We start from the raw sequence: 19697 nt of genomic DNA on the forward strand, positions 1-19697 counted from the left end.
AAGATGGCAGGGGCAGGTAACCAAACAGGCAACTCCACCAAGCGGACTCCAAGCCTTTTCCTCTCCTAGAGCCTTCCTGAATCCCTGCTCCTGGGATTCGCTCTGCCACCCTAAGGATGGAGTACCCATGGAGAGAGGGGAGGAAGAGCCCAGAGAGTCATGCAGGGACAGAAGCTGGCACAGTACCCAGAGCTGAACTGCCCCAGCTTCTCTAGGGAAAGGTCAGCCCTTAGCTGTTCCAGAACCATGAGTCACCACTGAGCTGCTGGGCTGCCCTAGCTTGGGCTTGGTTACCACAGAAACTGCTGTGTTAAGGTGACTCAGCAGAACTGCGCAGAACCCTTCAAAGGACATCTGGGAGAGATTATAGCCCCACCCCCATTTACCTTTCAGGATAAGCAGCGGCAGCTGTACCCTCACATCAGTTGGGTTTCTGGGACACATGCTTCCACCTCATTCCCACCCAGAAGATCTTTCTTGTTCTGCTAAAACATGAACCTTTGGGGAGTCCCTTTAGAGGCCAGAGATGTAGAGGACTGTGGAATACTGCCACTGCAACCAGTTCATCTGAAAATTACCACCCAATCCCAAAATTTATATTTTGAAAAAAAGGGGTTGGAGCAGGGTATGTTTTGTTTTAAGAAAATCAACATTGGGACTTCCCTGGTGGTGCAGGGGTTAAGAATCCACCTGCCAATGCAGGGGACACGGGTTCAATCCCCGGTCAGGGAAGATCCCACATGCCACGGAGCAACAAAGCCCATGCGCCACAACTACTGAGCCTGCGCTCTAGAGCCCGCAAATCACAACTACTGAGCCTGAGAGCCACAACTACTGACCCCGTGTGCCACAACAAGAGAAAGCCCACACGCAGCAATGAAGACCCAACGCAGCCAAAAATAAAATAAATAAATAAATATATACATATAAAATACATTTAAAAAAAAAGAAAATCATGGGCTTCCCTGGTGGCGCAGTGGTTGAGAGTCCGCCTGTCGATGCAGGGGAAACGGGTTCGTGCCCTGGTCCAGGAGGATCCCACATGCCGCGGAGCGGCTAGGCCCGTGAGCCATGGCCGCTGAGCCTGCGCGTCCGGAGCCTGTGCTCCGCAACAGGAGAGGCCACAACAGTGAGAGGCCCGCGTACCGCAAAAAAAAAAAAACTTTTCTGGGGTTTGCAGCAGAGCTCTGTGCTGACCCTTTGGGAGGATAGTGCACTCAGAGATGGAGAAAGTCTGTGTAGCACCAAGGGAAACCTCATAAACTCCCCTACAACTTCGTAGCAATACCTCCTTCTCTCTCCTGTGAGGCCCAGCTATTTCTACAGTGTCCTTCCTTCTCTCTATTTGTTGCCCTTTTTCCTCCTCTTTCAATGGAAGCCTTTAGGTGAGAGTGTTGCTGAGACCAGCCTAACTCAGGAGTCCTGAGTTCAAGCGGCTGCTCTGCATTGACTAGCTCTGAGGTCCTAGAAGGCATTTAGCTCTGAATCTCAGTTTCTCCATCTGGACCTCATAACCTGTCTGCCTTTTTAGGGTGTTGTGAGCCTCCAGTGAGCACAGCCACATCCATAACTTGTGACCTGTCCCCCAGCCTTCTTCATCCTCCATCCACAGTCTGTACTGCCTCCTCTCTGCCCACTGCAGGGCTAGCACAGGAGTGGACAAAAGATGGTCACCCCTTCTTCCAAAGCTAGGTTATCTACCCTTTAGGGCAGCAGCCAGAAGGGAAAGCTGCGGTCCTTCCACCCTGTCATCTGATGCTGACTGCTGACCCCAACTCAGGCCTCAAACTGCCCTCACCCTCAACTCTGAGCCCCTCACTGATGCCGCGACACACCCTGACCTCTAATCCCAGTGCCGGGACCTGTCTCCCATGGGGACAACTATGGACAGTTTTTATGACCAATGTGAGACAGAACTAAGGTTCTCAGCCTGATTAACTCCGAAACAGAGCTGAAGACACACATATCAAACCAACTTCTTGACTTTTTCCACTCAAATGTCTCAAAGGTACTTCTTTTATTTTGGCCGTGCTGCCCAGCTTGTGGGATCTTAGTTCTCCAACCAGGGATGGAACCTGGGCCTCAGCAGTGAAAGCGCTGGGTCCCAACCACTGGACCGCCAGGAAATTCCCTAACTTCTACTTTAATACGTTCAAAATTTAACACATAATCATCACCCAATATCTGCTCCTCTCCCAGGGCTTCCTATCTCTGAGAATAGTGCTTCAATCCATCCAGTGCAGAATCCAGAAATCTCGGGGTTTTTTTTTTTTTATAACTCTCTCTCTCTCTCTCTCTCTCTATATATATATATATCTCCATATATATAACTCCATATCCGAAAGATCACTAAGTAGTCAATTTTATTTTCTAAATACGTTCACTTTTCCCTTTCTCTCTGTTGTGCTGCCATCTCCCCTAGTCCAAGCCACCATCACCTTTCACCTGGGCTACTGCAATACTTTCTAAAAGATTTCTCTACACTCACTCATCTTTTCTAACCCACACACTATGCTGCAATAAAAGTGAGCTCTTCAAATGCAGATTTAATCATGTCACAGCCCTGCTTAATACACTTCAGTAGTCTTCCATTCCTTCTAGAGTAATAATAAAAAGCTTACAGGGCCAACAAGTCTGCATAGACTGACCCATGCCTATCTCTGCAGCCTCATCTCCCACCCTGCTCCTCCTCCAGCCACAGGGCCTTCAAACATATCTCCTCTATCTCAGATCTCTCTACCACCATCCAAATATCCATCAGGAGGGGACTTGTTGAATAAACTTTTGTATATTCACACAATGGATGTAGCTATAAAAAGGAACATAAACTGCTATAGAGTAATCTCCAAAATATGTTGTTCAGCAGAAAAAAGCAAAATACAGAACAATATATTTGGTATGCTACATTTTTATCTTAGAAAAGGAAAATATGTGAACATATCTATACATATTTGCTTATTGTTTAAAAATAGAATAATAAAACAAGGGACTTCCCTGGTGGTCCAGTGGCTAGGGCTCCACGCTCCCAGTGAAGGGGGCCTGGGTTCAATCCCTGGTCAGGGAGCTGGATGCCACATGCCACAACTAAGAGTCCACACACCACAACGAGGATCCCACGTGCCACAGCTAGGACCCCAAATGCCAAAACTAGGACCCAGTGCAGCCAAATAAATAAATAAATATTAAAAAAGAAAAAAAGAATAAAACAAAAACTAAGGTAAACCAATGTTTACCTTAGGGAGTAGGAGGAAACAGGGTGAAAGGGACAGGTATAGAAGCTAGATTTCTCTGAATGTACCCTGTTTTGAAGATTTAATTTGGATACCATGTAAATGTTTTACATAATTTCAAGAAAAACTTAAAAATGTAAAAAAAAAAAAAGAATCTCTAAAATTCAAAATTAAAGAAATAACCTTAATTGTGTTTCCAGTTGATAGGTTAGCCACACAGAAAGGAATAATTTCAAGTGACGCTAAATTAAAAACACAATAATTTGAGTGGTATGTCCTTATTTGGGGATATATCCCAGGAACAAAAAGAACAGCAATGACAAGCCTCTTAGATAGCCTCATCCACCAGAGGGCAGACAGCAGAAGCAAGAAGAACTACAATCCTGCAGCCTGTGGAACAAAAACCACATTCACAGAAAGATGGACAAGATGAAAAGGCAGAAGGCTATGTACCAGATGAAGGAACAAGATAAAACCCCAGAAAAACAACTAAATGAAGTGGAGATAGGCAACCTTCCAGAAAAAGAGTTCAGAATAATGATAGTGAAGATGATCCAGGACCTTGGAAACAGAATGGATGCAAGAAATGTTTAACAAAGACCTAGAAGAATTAAAGAACAAACAGAGATGAACAATACAATAACTGAAATGAAAAATACACTAGAAGGAATCAATACCAGAATAACTGAGGCAGAAGAACGGATAAGTGACCTGGAAGACAGAATGGTGGAATTCACTGCTGCGGAACAGAATTTAAAAAAAAAAGAATGAAAAGAAATGAAGACAGCCTAAGAGACCTCTGGGACAACATTAAACGCAACAACATTCGCATTATAGGGGTCCCAGAAGGAGAAGAGAGAGAGAAAGGACCAGAGAAAACATTTGAAGGGACTATAGTCGAAAACTTCCCTAACATGGGAAAGGAAGTAGCCACCCAAGTCCAGGAAGCACAGAGTCCCATACAGGATAAACCCAAGGAGAAACACACTGAGACACATAGTAATCAAATTGGCAAAAATTAAAGACAAAGAAAAATTATTGAAAGCAGCAAGGGAAAAATGACAACATACAAGGGAACTCCCATAAGGTTAACAGCTGATTTCTCAGCAGAAACTCTACAAGCCAGAAGGGAGTGGCATGATATACTTAAAGTGATGAAAGGGAAGAACCTACTGCCAAGATTACTCTACCTGGCAAGGATCTCATTCAGATTCGATGGAGAAATCAAAAGCTTTACAGACAAGCAAAAGCTAAGAGAATTGAGCACCACCAAACCAGCTCTACAACAAATGCTAAAGGCACTTCTCTAAATGGGAAACACAAGAGAAGAAAAGGACCTACAAAAACAAACCCAAAACAATTAAGAAAATGGTCATAGGAACATACATATTGATAATTACCTTAAACGTGAATGGATTAAATGTTCCAACCAAAAGACACAGGCTTGCTGAATGGATACAAAAACAAGACCCATATATATGCTGTCTACAAGAGACCCACTTCAGATCTAGGGACACATACAGACTGAAAGTGACTGGATGGAAAAAGATATTCCATGCAAATGGAAATCAAAAGAAAGCTGGAGTAGCAATCCTCATATCAGATAAAATAGACTTTAAAATAAAGAATGTTACAAGAGACAAGGAAGGACACTACATAGTGATCAAGGGATCAATCCAAGAAGAAGATACAACAATTATAAATATATATGCACCCAAAATAGGAGCACCTCAATACATAAGGCAACTGCTAACAGCTATAAAAGAGGAAATCGACAGTAACACAATAATAGTGGAGGACTTTAACACCTCACTTACACCAATGGACAGATCATCCAAAATGAAAATAAATACAGAAAAAAAAAAAGAACAGCAATGAACTTTAAAACTGTTTTCAGTGATCATGTTACTATTAATAATAATTGTATTCTGAAACAATTATATGAATATAGCATAGATTAAATCAAATAAACAAGTATAGTAAGATCATCAGAAGCCATGATTTTCAGGAAAAATATATATAAACTCAAAGGAGTTACATTAAAACCTTATAATCCTAAATCTGACTTGGAAATATCAGTTGAAACTCTTCATGTTTCTTTTAAAAAAAATAGCTATTTCCTAGCTCTGTCCACTAAGAAGGACTAGAAACAGGAGCCATAGCAATCAGGCATCCCTTGTGTACAGATTGTGGTCTCTAAATGTCACTTTCCAATAATAGGAACCAGGCTCCTTTGAGAAATGACTGAATCCAGATTTGAGCAGGAAATGTACAAGATGAGCCTGAAACATCTTGCCATACCAAAAAGCAAGGCCCCACTGGCCAAAAATGAGACAAGTTGAGCCTCAAAAAGAATGATAACTATAATGGGTTGAAACTCCTCAGCTATGCTGAAGTCCACGGTTTATAATGTTACTTTTTAAATAAAAATCATAAGTCATCTTTGGAAGATGCCAGGAAATCAAATCATTATTCTGAAGCTTGGTAAATACCGTTTATCTTTTTTTTTTTTTTTTTTTTTGGTACAAGCTATGGCTCACAGTAACCAAATATTAGTTACTGAAAGAAAGGAAAGCCCTAATGAAATAATCTAGGCCCTTGCTACTCCAAGTGTGATCCATGGACTATCAGCACTGGCTTCACCTGAAAGCATGTTAGAAATGCAGAGTTTCATGCCCCAATTCAGACCTACTGAATCAGAATACATAGTTTAACAACATCCCCAGGTGATACCTATGCACAATAAAGCTGGAGAAAACTGATCTACAGAATGATCATCAATGGCTACTGAGCGATCAGGTGAAAAACCTAATGGGGGGAACTTCATAATGAAGTGAGCCACCTGGCAATACCTGAATGCAGGATGTCTTACAACACGAAATGAGACTCAACCAGACATTATGTCTCTCCTGATGTGACACAATAAGACTGCCCAGGGGTTAACTGATGAAGTTGAATGACGGGCATACAGAGGTTCATTATATTATTCTCTATACTTTTATATGCTTTTTCCACTTTCCTATTTATTTATTCTTAATTGTGGTAAATAATACATAAAATTTACCATCTTAACCATTTTTAGTGTACAGTTCAGTGGCATTAAGTACATTCACATTTTTGAGCAAATATCACCTGCGTCCATTACCAGAACTCTTTTCATCTTGCAAAACTGAAACACTATACCCATTGAACACTAACTCCCCATTTCCCTCTTCCTCTAGCCCCTGGCAACCACCATTCTACTTTTTGTCTCTATGAATTTGACAACTCTAGGTACTTCATATAAGTGGACATATAAGTGTCCTTTTGTGACCAGTTATTTCATTTAGCATAATGTCTTCAAAGTGGAACCATGTTGGGACTTCCCTGGTGATCCAGTGGGTAAGCCTCCACACTCCCAATGCAGGGGCCCAGGCTCAATCCCTGGTTGGAGAACTAGATCCTGCATGTGTGCCGCAATTAAGAGTCTGCATGCCACTACTAAGAGTCCACATGCTGCAACTAAAGACCCCATGTGCTGCAACTAAGACCCGGTGCAGCCTAAATAAATAAATAAATATTTTTTTAAAAACCTGAGACTTAAAAAAAAGGTTTAACCATCTTGTACTATGTGTCAAAATGTTCTTCCTTTTTAATACTGAATAATATTCCATTGAACGTATGTACCACATTTTGTTTATTCATTCATCATTGATGGACATTTGGATTGTTTCCACTTTTTGGCTATTCTGAATAATGCTGCTACAAACATTGGTATACAAATAGCTATTTGAGTCCCTACTTTCAATTATTTGGGGTATATACCCAGAGGAGGAATTGCTGGATCATAGGGTAATTCTATTTTAAATATTTTGAGGAACTGTGATACTGTCTTCCATAATAGCTGCACCATTTTATATTCCCACCAGCAGTGCACAGGAGTTCCCCACATCCTTGCCAACACTTGTTATTTTCTGCGTTTTGATAATTGCCATCCTAATGAGTGTGAAGTGGTATCTCGTTGCAGTTTTGATTTGCATTTCTCTAATGATTAGTGATGTTGACCATCTTCCCATGTACTTATTGGCCATTTGTATATCTATCTTCTTTGGAGAAATGTCTATTCAAGTACTTTGCCCATTTTTCAATTGGGTTGTCTTGGGGTTTTTTTGCTGTTGAGATGTAGGAGTTCTATATATGTTTTGGGTGTTAACCCCTTATCAGATGTATCATTTGCAGATATTTTCTGCCATTCCATGGGTTGCCTTTTAATTCTGTAGATGTGTTCTTTAATGCACAAAGTTTTAATATTGATGTAGTCCTGTTTACCTATTTTTTCTTTTGTTGCCTGTGCCTTTGTTTCATATCCAAGAAATCATTGCCAAATTGAAAGTCATGAGCTTTTCCTTTATGTTTCCTTCTAAGAGTTTTATAATTCTAGCTCTTACATTCGGTCTTTGATCCATTTTGAGTTAATTTTTTGTGTATACTGTAAGGTAAGGGTCCAACTTCATTCTTCTGCATTATATATGTTTGAATATTTCTATTTCAAAGTTTTAAAAAAAGGTTTCTTTAAGTTATTAAAAAGTGTTCTCTACTTATATTGCCCAACCTCCCATACCTCATCATTTTATCCCATCACCTTGCACAGTGTTTATCAAACAGTGGGCATTCAATTATTATCTGTGAATAAAATGGATGAATATTTAAAGTAAGAAAGGAAAGGAAGGGAGGGAGGGAGGAAGGGGGAAGGAGGAAGGGAGGGAGGGGGAGAAACAGATTGGAAATATTATACATATTCTAGCCCATGCTAATGGCCTAGTTCTCTGAGCAGGTCTACCCTGAGAACAGTTCCTTACCCACATAGTGCTCAGACCTGCAGAGGCCAGACTCCATCCTCAGCAGACTAAACATCACAAACTCCTTGAGATTTGAGAATCATTTTTGGTATCCTAAAGTAAATCATTCTTGGGTCAAAGTAAAAGGGCTGGGTGGAAAAGGGGCTGTTTTTTCGCCTCCCTGGCCTACAGAAAAGAGGGGTTAATTACAGCAGAGATGCAGTTGTCCCCACTTCTCCCATGGATTTTCTCTTCTTAAAATGCTGGCGCTTCCCTCCCTGGCCTCTTTCAATGGCTCAAACTCTTCGATATCCCAAATAAATCTGAAATCATTCATTCAGTCAACAAATCTGAATTGAACACTTAGGTGATAGGCACAGGGGATACTGAGATGACTAGGATACTCTAGACTAGGATACTCTAATACATCCCCAGTCTGGTCGGGAAGAAAGTCCGACAATAGAGTGCTACAAGTGTTATTAAGAGATGTATTATGATAGAATAGAGGAGAGGAGGCCTCACTCTTCTTGAGGAGCCTTTTTGTATCCATTATCTATTGCTGCATAACAAACAACCCCCAAATATTAGTGGCTTAAAACAATAATCATTTTACTTGCAACCAATTTTGTAGGTCAATAATTTGGTCTGCGATTAGTCAGGAAGTTCCTCTGCTGATCTCAACGGTAGGTCATTCATGTAGGTTCAGTCAACTTGCAAATCATCTGGGGCTATTTGGTCCGGGAGAGCTCAGTTCAGACAGCTTGTCTCTGCTCCATGAAGTCTCATGCGCTGGTAGAGTAGCTCAAGAAGCTTCTTCACATGACAGTGAAAAAGTTCAGTAGCAAGAGCGGGCAAGTTCAACATATAAGCGCCTCCCCACCTTTTTTTTTTGGTCGCACTGCGTGGCTTGCAGGATCTTAGTTCCCCGACCGCTGGGGAATTCCCTATAAGCACTTTTCATTGTTCCATTGGCCAAAGCAAGTCACACGGTCAAACCCAAATCAGTGTGCGAGGGGACTACCCATAGGCTGTGATTACAGGGAAATATGGTTCAGTGGGACCATTCAACGTTCCTCAATTTTTTTCCTTAATTTTAAAGGCTTATTTAATTTCTTTTACATAGCTCTACATATAAAGTGCTTAAAAGTTATACATTTTTTTCTCTTTTCCTTTTTTATTGTTCCTTAACTCCCATGACATCACCCTCTTTCAGATAACCCCAAACAACTTACATATAAAGATAATGATATATATAAAAAGATTCCATATCTTTTTCCATGCTCATGTAACTCATATGTGTGTGTGTGTGTGTGTGTGTGTGTGTGTGTGTGTGGTCATGTATATGTGTATGGGGATGTTTTGTCATTATTTTAACACAATGTTTCTCTCATTAAACAAACGTTTCATGTAAATCACTCTGTGACAACTGCTATAACTCTTGGTCATTTTTCAAATGGATGCACAGTATTCGTAATTTATTCAGCCATTCCCCTAGTGTTGGGATCTATTTTGTTTCTAGATTTTTGGCACTGTGATCAATGCTGCAGTAAACATTTCTCTCTGTCTGTCCTTACATATTTGTGTTTTTTATTTCTATGGAACGCCTCAGAAGTAAGTACTATATTGTCATTTTATCATCATTACAATATTTTCTGACATCTGGTAATATGTCTTCCTTACTATTGTTTTTCATATTTTTCTTGGCCATTTGGGGGAATTTACTCTTCCACATACTCTAAGATTTTATACAATTTAAAAAGACCCGGGGGAATTCCCTGGTGGCCCAGTGGTTAGAATCTGCCTGCCAATGCAGGGGACACGGGTTCGAGCCCTGGTCTGGGAAGATCCCACATGCCACGGAGCAACTAAGCCCGTGTGCCACAACTACTGAGCCTGCGCTCTAGAGCCTGTGCTCCACAACGAGAAGCCACCGCAATGAGAAGCCCATGCACCGCAACAAAGAGTAGCCCCCGCTCACCGCAACTAGAGAAAGCCCATGCGCAGCAACGAAGACCCAATGTAGCCAAAAATAAATAAATGTATAAAAAGACCTGGGCTTCCCTGGTGGCGCAGTGGTTAAGAATATGCCTGCCGGGCTTCCCTGGTGGCGCAGCGGTTGAGAGTCCGCATGCTGATGCAGGGGACACGGGTTCGTGCCCCGGTCCTGGAAGATCCCACATGCCGCAGAGCGGCTGGGCCCGTGAGCATGGCCACTGAGCCTGCGCGTCCTGAGCCTGTGCTCCACAACGGGAGAGGCCACAACAGTGAGAGGTCCACATACCGCAAAAAAAAAAAAAAAAAGACTCTGCCTGCCAATGCAAGAGACACGGGTTCAAGCCCTGCTCAGGGAAGACTCCGCATGCCACGGAGCAACTAAGCCCGTGAGCCACAACTACTGAGCCTGCGCTCTAGAGCCCGTGAGCCACAGATGCTGAGCCCGTGAGCCACAACTACTGAAGCCCGGGCGCCTAGAGCCCGTGCTCTGCAACAAGAGAAGCCACCGCAATAAGAAGCCCGTGCACTGCAACAAAGAGTAGCCCCTGATTGCCGCAACTAGAGAAAAGCCCGCGTGCAGTAACAAAGACCCAAGGCAGCCAAAAATATAAATAAATAAATAATTTTTAAAAATAAAAAGACCCTGTTGGCATTATAACTAAATTAACAATAAATGTATATATTAATCTGGTAGATTTGACAATTTTATGTACTGTCTTCTTACCCCATAGCATGATTTTTTCCACTTGTTCAGATCTTGTTTTCTGTTCTCCAATACAGTTTTATAGTCTTCTATATATAATTCCTATGCCTTTCTTAAAGTTAAGTTCCTTAAATAAGTTAAACTTATTCCTAAGCCTTTTACAGCTTGTGCTATTGTAAAAGGGATATTTCTCCCATTTTTTCCCCTAAGTGCTTAGCTGGAGAATAAAGCTACTGATTTTGGTGTACGCATCTTGCATCCAGGCATCCTAACAAATTATCTCATTAATGTTAGTTTTGTTTTGTTTACTGGCATCCCTTAGGTTTTCTAGGTCTACGCTCATATCAACGGCAAAAAGAGATAGTCCTATCACTTTCCAATGTTTATATGTTACTTCCTTTTGTTTGTGTATGTATTAGTGCATTTACTAAAACTTCCCAAGTAATGTTAAATAATAATGTCAATAGTGGGCATCCCTATCTACTTCCTGATTTTAACTGCAATGGTTTTAGTGTTTTTCCATTTAGGATAGTACTTGCTGCGGGTTTTTGGTAAATAATACACAATTCCTTTTATTCTTCTTTTGCTCGGGGTTTTTGTAACAAATGGCTTCTAGGTTTAATCAATGTATTTTTAGCTTCTATTGATTGGCTCATAAGATGCTGTATCCTTTTTTTTTTTTTTTTAAAGATAAGTTATCAGGGGTTTCCCTGGTGGCGCAGTGGTTATGATCCGCCTGCCAAGGCAGGGGACACAGGTTCGATCCCTGGTCCAGGAAGGTCCCACATGCCACAGAGCAACTAAGCCCACTACTGAGCCCTCGTGCCACAACTACTGAAGCCCACACGCCTAGAGCCCGTGCTCTGCAACGAGAAGCCACCGCAATGAGAAGCCCGTGCACCGCAACGAAGAGTAGCCCCTGCTCACCGCAACTAGAGAAAGGCCCTGCGCAGCAACAAAGAACCAACGCAGTCAAAAATAAATAAATAAACAAAAATTTATTTAAAAAAATAAAGATAAGTATCCGATTTTTTTTTTTTTTGCCCTCCTGCCGTCCCCCAGCAGGGGAGGAAAAAAAAGCTACCTATCTTGGGCTTCCCTGGTGGCGCAGTGGTTGAGAGTCTGCCTGCCGATGCAGGGGACACGGGTTCGTGCCCCGGTCTGGGAGGATCCCACATGTCGCGGAGCCGCTGGGCCCGTGAGCCATGGCCGCTGGGCCCGCGCGTCTGGTGCCTTTGCTCCGCAACGGGAGAGGCCACAACAGTGAGAGGCCTACATACCGCAAAAAAAAAAAAAAAAGAAAGAAAAAAAGCTACCTATCTTGTTTTTACACAGGCGCACATACGTGTGTATTCTTCCAACCCAGTGGTTTTTGACTAGAAGTAATTTTGCCCCCCAAGGGATATCTGGCAATGCCGGTACATTTTTTTATTGTCACAACTAGATAGGGGTGTTGTTGGTATCTAGTGGGTGGAGACCAGGGATGCTGCTAAACATCCCAAGCTGCACAGGACAGTCTTTCACAACAAAAAAATTTAGTCCAAAATGTCAATTGCAACAAGGTTGAGAAACCCTGATGTAGCCTATTTATACAGCTTTTAACCAGGCTAAATTGCCTCACTGGGCAGCGTCTTCCAGAGGCCGCTCCCTCATCCCCTGGAAAGACTGGAGGAACCGCAGAAGTGACAAGAATCCCGGGACTGTTTTACCTTCCCTTTGCCCCTAATGCTCCTCTTTTTTCTCAGCAGCACCCTGCTTGCCCACCCTACTGGGACGCCTGCCCACAAGAAGGGCAGGAAGCCAGACTTAAAGCCCAAATGGGCTAAAAGCCTGGCCTGACTGAGAAATGGACCGATCGCCTGCCAAGAGTTCGCGTCTTGCTGCCTAGAGAGCGGAAAAGTTTTCTCAGAGTGAGGGCTGGAACAGCATTTCACGCCAAACCAAGAGAAAGACTAGATTCCAGAGGCTCAAAGTTAAAGAAAATCTGATTTGCCGCCACTAGCTTTGCATTTTAAAGGGAAAGGAGGCGAAGGAAGAAGGGGAGGGTCAGCCCCACCGTTTGCACTACCCAGAGTCCAGCCGTCCATTGTGGTGGTGGCCGAGGCAGCGCCACTGCTCCGAGGACTCGCAGGGGGCGCAGGACCACGCCGCGTCACCTGGAGCAGCAGAGGGGGCCACCCAGAGCAAGTAAATAACTTTCATGGGCTCCAGTGACCCTGGCGGGCGGGGGATTCCAACTCGGAGGGAATGAAACTTGCTTGACGCTCTTCAGTGTCTTCCTGCTCCGCCGCAGCCAACCCGCACGGCCATCCTCTCTGCACCTCGTCCCAGCCTGTGTCCTCCGCGTGGGGTCAGTTCGGAGGCTGCAGGGTCCCCGCGGGAAGGCGCTCAGGGGGTTGGGGCCGGACGGACTGAGGGAGGCCGCTGGCCGGCAGGGGTCGCTGCGCCCCTCAAAGAACCTCGGTCTACCCTGTGTCCTCAGAGAACCTGTTAGCTGTGCACTTTGATAAGCCCGGAGGACCAGAAAACCTTTACTTGAAGGAAGTGGCCAAGCCAAGCCCAGGGGAGGGTGAAGTCCTCCTGAAGGTGGCAGCCAGCGCCCTGAACCGGGCGGACTTACTCCAGGTACCCAGGGGTCTGGCAGCGGCTGGGACTGGGCGGGACTCCAGGTTCTTCAATAAACATTCACCAGGGGCTTCCCTGGTGGCGCAATGGCTGAGAGTCCGCCTGCCGATGCAGGGGACACGGGTTCGTGCCCCGGTCCGGGAAGATCCCACATGCCGCGGAGCGGCTACACCCGTGAGCCATGGCCGCTGAGCCTGCACGTCCGGAGCCTGTGCTCCACAACGGGAGAGGCCACAACAGTGAGAGGCCCGCTTACCGCAAAAATAAATAAATAAATAAATGAAAATAAATATTCACCGGATGAAGGAAAGACCTAAGGCACTACCATTAATGCTCATCATGCGTGCTGGGGGTTCTGAAACTAGAACCACTTAGCCTCCATTGTTTACACAAAATACAGGGGTGTTTGCACAGCAGAGTCCACCCTGCATCAAACCACTGTCTGCTCAGGTTTGCAGATAAGGAGACTGGACGCGCGTGCGTGCGTGTGTGTGTGTGTGTGTGTGTGTGCGCTCCCGTGCGCGAGTGTTAGACCTTGCTCTATCTCCTTTACTCCTCAGGCAGCCCTGTTCACCATTTGTATTCCACAGATAAAGAAACTGAGGGTCAGAGAGGTTCAGCAATGAGCCCAAGGCCACACACTAATTTATTTTTGGCTGCGTTGGGTCTTCGTTGCTGCGTTCAGGTTTTCTCTAGTTGTGGCCAGTGGGGGCTACTCTTAGTGGCGGTGGGCAGGCTTCTCATTGCGGTGGCTTCTCTTATTGTGGAGCACAGTCTCTAGGCACACGGGCTTCAGTAGTTGTGGCTCGCAGGCTTTAGAGAGCAGGCTCAGTAGTTGTGGCACACGAGCTTACCTGCTCCGCGGCATGTGGGATCTTCCCGGACCAGGGCTCGAACCCGTATCCCCTGCATTGGCAGGCGGATTCTTAACCACTGCGCCACCAGGGAAGCCCCCCCAAGGCCACACACTAGTAACCAGGGGAACTGTGACTCAAATTGAGGTCTTTGTCTTAAGGCTCCAAAGTCTGTATTCTTTCCACTCTGAGGGTCCCAGAGCTGGCAGGGGGCAGTACTCTAAGAATTTTCTTCTGACTTCTTTTTGAAGCAGTAAACTAGACCAGCTGCATTTTTTGAATTAAGAAATGTACACCAGAATCACAGGAGGCACTTATTCAAAATAAATAGGACCAGGACCCAGGCATGTGTACTTTGAAAAGGCTCCTCAAATGGTTCAGATGCACACTCCTAGTTCAGTCCCTCTGGTCTCAAGCATCTGGTTGAAGGCTTCTGAAGACTGTGTTGAGCAAGTACAGAGCCTGGCACTTGATATATCAGAACTATCATTAAGGAGTACACAGTTTGGTTTGCAAGGCAGAAATAGAGACAGAGATGTAGAGAACAAATGTATGGACACCAAGGGGGGAAAGCTGCGGGGTGGGGGTGGGGGTGGGGGGTCGGGGGTGGGGGTGGGATGAATTGGGAGATTGGGGTTGACATGTATACACTAATATGTATAAAATAGATAACTAATAAGAATCTGCTGTATAAAAAAATTAATTTAATTAAATTGAAAAGAAAAGGAGTCCACGGTTTTATTCCCAGTCTTGCTATTAATTTGCTTTGCCACCTTGGACAAGGCATTTCCCTGCCCAGGTCTCAGTTTCTTCATTTGTAAAACAAGGGGTTTAGATGAGAGAAATAGCTAAGGACTCTACCAGTTAGACATCCACTGATTATGGGACCTACAGTCTCTTATTTGCATGAAACAAATCACCTCTGCTCTCTTTTTTCTTGAATTAAAAAACCTAACTTTAGGGCTTCCCTGGTGGCGCAGTGGTTGAGAGTCCACCTGCCGATGCAGGGGACACGGGTTCGTGCCCCAGTCCGGGAGGATCCCACATGCCGCGGAGCGGCTGGCCCCGTGGGCCTTGGCCACTGAGCCTGTGCGTCCGGAGCCTGTGCTGCGCAGCGGGAGAGGCCGCAACAGTGAGAGGCCCGTGTACCGCAAAAAAAAAAAAAAAAAACACCTTACTTTACCCTGAACTTTGTCTTGGAAAAAAAAAGGGGCTATGGGAAGAGGGCCAGGGACGGTGACACACAGAATTCTGATCACGTTTACTACTTAGTGCACCCTTTCTCTACAGAGACAAGGCCAGTATGCCCCACCCCCAGGAGCCAGCAACATTTGGGGACTCGAGGCATCTGGACACGTGGCAGAGCAGGGGCCTGGCTGCCAGGGACACTGAAAGATTGGGGACCCAGCCATAGTTCTGCTGCCTAGCGGGGGCCAGTATGTCACTGTCCCCGAAGGGCTCCTCATGCCCATCCCGGCAGGACTGACCATGCCCCAGGCTGCCGCCATCCCAGAGGCCTGGCTCACCGCCTCCCAGCTGTTACATCTCTTGGGTAAGGACCACCTCACCCTACCTCATGCTTACTCCATACAGCATGGTTCAATTGCTTCATGACTCAGCCACCTCAGAACCCAGCAGTCCTGCAGGGCAGCTTTGATCTGGCCACTGAGCCACACCCAACCCCAGCACCTCAGCCTACTGTACCATCAGTAGTATCAGGTCCTCATACTGTGCAGCAATATTGAGGCTGAAAATTATGGTTAGCACATAGAAAACCTGGAAAGCGCTGGATGAAAGGCCTGTGCACATCTTCACACAGTAAGCCCAGCAGTAGTCCCAGCTTCTCAGTCAGGCTAAGCTTCTCTCTGGGAGCCCTAGCACAGCAGAAGAAGCCATTCAATCAACTCTTTAATTCCTCCCCAATCCCACTGAGGCCAGCAAAGAGCTTACATGAGGGTCCCTGGCTTTGGGGAGACCAGTGTAACTGGCAAGACAACCACAGTGTTTGGAAGGGTGGCCCTGGCTCTAACTACAACAGAAGCTCAAGATGGGAAAAGTTGGTGTGGGCAAAGGGGGTCCGAGAAGGCTTTCTGGAACAGAAGGCCTTGAAGGGTGGTAGAGCTGTGATGGACAGATGGCATACCAAGGTGGCCTAAGAGGGTCAAGGTGAGATCAGCTGCTTCACTCAGAAGTGAAGGATGACAACTGTAATTTATGAAAGATGAGACTGCAACTAGATTGTGGTGGCCTTGAATGGCAGGCTATTTGGACTTGACACGAAAACCAATCAAGAACCACTTGACATTTTGAGGAGAAAGTGACATAATGAAAGCTCCATTTCAGGAGGAGCCTGGTGGCTGTGTGTGGGGCCTGGATTTGTGAGACCAGCTGGAGGCCAGTTTCAGACTGAAGAGGGGCTGCCTTCAGGTAGTGACAGCGGGAATGGTGGTTATTCTTACTCATTCAGGTATAGGTCAGAGATATGTTTTCGTATTATTTCACAGGTAGAACAGAGATTATGGATGTGGCTGCTAGTAACTGTTTCCAAAAGTTGTTTCCCACTTTGACCAGAGGCAGTAAGACAAAAAGTCAATATGTGCTCTCAAAACAGCCAGAGATTTGACATTTGGTGGTCTCAGGGCCAGGTGATCATGGTAGAATAAGCCTATGTGGAGAATGTGTAGCAGTTGCAAAGCAAAGAAAATGGTTCCTGTACTTTCTGTCACAGGAAATGTTCAGGCTGGAGACTCTGTGCAAATCCATGCAGGAGCAAGTGGTGTGGGCACAGCTGCCATCCAACTTACCCAGATGGCTGGAGCTGTTCCTCTGGTCACAGCTGGCTCCCAGCACAGGCTTCAAATGGCAGAAACGCTTGGAGCAGCTGCTGGATTCAATTACAAAGAAGAGGATTTTTCTGAAGCAACACTGAAATTCAGCAAAGGTAAATAAAGCTTCTGCAATTCAGCAGGAGTTTCAGAGATGATTAAATAAAATCCTCACCAGCCTCAGAGTTGCCTCTGGATCTGTCTCCCCTCTGCTAAAAGCACAACAACTGCCCAGGCCAAATTCTAGTACTCTGGTGTTTGACCACTGGAGACAGGCAGGCAGTATTTAGGACTAAGATGATTTTCCTGTGCATTCTTGTAAGTGATATGATTCATATGCTTTTTAGAAAGTGGATAATCACACAGAGTTGGCCTGGAATTATTCAGGACCTCTTTTTCCCAACCAGCCACTCTGCAGTGAATTAACAGGAGGCATGGAGCAGAAACCAGTTTGGAGCTGGTCAGAGTAGGCTTGGGTAGGTAGCTCCCTAAATGGGTGAGTAGATGTGTATGCCTCTATATTCTGAAACTGAACCTGCATATATTTGGCTCATCCCCTTCCATTGTTCCACATGAGTCAAAAAGGAGAGATGAAAACAAAGCTAGCAAAGCCATGATTCAGGCAACCCAGCTCAGACACTTGATAACTTAGATATGGACTAGCCTGTCCTGTAGCCTGGGGTGGATCTCCCCTATTCCCCTGGGTGCCAGTGGGTTCTCTACTTACGTGGAGGTCAGGGGAAATACCAGATCATGGTGCTGCCCCATTTCCCTCCTGCTGTGGCAGGGATCATAAAATATGATCATGTATAATATCACACATGTATAATAGAGTTCAGCCAACTAAACTCCATTTACAACCATGTTTCTATAAGCAATGTTCTGAGTTCCAACCTATAGATTTACTGCTTGCACTTGTATTTATTTATACCCATATTTCCACAAATATACCATGTAATCTTATTTCACACCAAGCTTTCTGTGTCTGACTAGCATCATATATCTGTGTTTCATGTGAAAGGCGCTGGAGTCAACCTTATTCTAGACTGCATAGGCGGCTCCTACTGGGAGAAAAATGTCAACTGCCTAGCTCTTGATGGTCGCTGGGTTCTCTATGGTCTGACGGGAGGTGCTGACATCAGTGGGCCTCTGGTTTCAAAGATACTCTTTAAAGGAGGAAGTCTGATCACCAGTCTGCTAAGATCTAGGGACAAAAAGGTGAGTGATGGGTGAAAAGAAAATGTGATTTAACTATTATCCATAAAAGTGTGATTCATTCACATAATCCTGAGAAAGTAAGATCATATATTAAGTTAGAGAGCCTATGTATTAATAGAAACCTGCCCCTCTGTGTATAAATAGGTAACCTAATTTCACAGAACTAATTAAAATTGGTTGATAAAGGCCTCAACATCTTGGAAAGAGGGTAATGTATTATGTAAACTTTATAACAATGAACAAAGCATTGACCATATTAGGAAATACTACTAATAGTTCCAAGACTTTGTTTTCAAAGGCAGAACTGTTCTCAGTGTGCTAAGAAAGCCTCTTAGGTAAGTAAGGTTAGTAAGCTTCTACCTTTAACAGATTATACATTCATGAAATCTTTTCTGTGTGGCATTCCAGCAGGTGCCAGCTTTGGGAGTTTTGTAACAAGGTTTCACAACTGCTGGGGGGATAGCAGAGGTTAAGCATCCCTTTTGAATTGAACCTATATTAAGTCCTGTCTGTGGCTGCCTCCTGCTTGAAGTCTTTATTTAAAAACAGCCCTTCAGCTTTCAGTGACACTAATATTTTCTCCAAGCTTCGGTCTTTATCTGGGACAGAATAGAGCTTACAAATCTAGGGACATGCACATACATGCTGGTAGTGAAGGGATTACATACCCTTGTGTGACTTTTCAGATGTGTACAAGTTTCAGAGAAAGCAGAAAGACTAAGCAGGGTGGGGAGTGGCAAGGTGAGGCCTCTGTCCAGGCTGATGGTCTCCTTTTCCTTATCTTAGTACAAACAGATGCTGGTGAAGGCTTTCACAGATCAAATTTTGCCCCACTTCTCCACGGGGAACCCTCAAAGTTTACTGCCGGTTCTGGACAGAGTCTACCCCATAACTGAAATCCAAGAAGCCCATGCGTACATGGAGACTAACAAGAATGTGGGCAAAATCGTCCTGGAGCTGCCCCAGTGAAGGAGGAGGGGCAGTACAGGACAAGGCTACCTCAGGTCTTCCAAGAGCAAACTTGGAGAAAATTCACAGTACTCAGGCGACCGGGTGCTACACCAGGCTCGCCTGTAATCCCCTGTTCCTCTCCGAGCCTCAAACGATCAGTGCAAAGCCGGTCTAAGGAAATAAAGAGTGGACTTGAAGAGTGGCGCGTGGACTGTGGCCGTCAGGGTGGGGGTGAGGTGGGAGTCGGGACTGGCATCGCCGAGGAGATTACAGAAGAGGCCCGGTCAGCTGATGCTGAACTTTGGGGGCTGAGCCAGCGCCAGGGGTTCTGGGTACGGAGTAGAGCGTCGGCCACGACCCAATCAGCCAGAACCCTGCAGGCTCGTCTTAGTGCACTGTCAGGGGCCCAGGCACACCCACGCATCCCCCGCACAGCAGCGCGCGCCCCGCAGGCCCGGACCCCACTGTAGTCCCCGCCC

The 19697-nt window shown here is 45.0% G+C and overlaps 1 protein-coding gene across 1 annotated transcript; it reads left to right on the plus strand.

The window, feature by feature from the left end:
- Positions 1–3: 3 nt before the first annotated feature.
- Positions 4–19679, plus strand: TP53I3 (tumor protein p53 inducible protein 3; the record flags this gene model as incomplete). Its single annotated transcript, XM_079940785.1, is given in 7 exon segments — positions 4–16; positions 13228–13370; positions 15515–15613; positions 15617–15776; positions 16953–17165; positions 18071–18267; positions 19054–19679. Coding segments are annotated over 7 exon segments (1008 nt in total). The 3' UTR covers positions 19237–19679.
- Positions 19680–19697: the final 18 nt, after the last annotated feature.

Source organism: Stenella coeruleoalba, assembly GCF_951394435.1.
Source record: "Stenella coeruleoalba genome assembly, chromosome: 13".
NCBI lineage: Eukaryota > Metazoa > Chordata > Mammalia > Artiodactyla > Delphinidae > Stenella > Stenella coeruleoalba.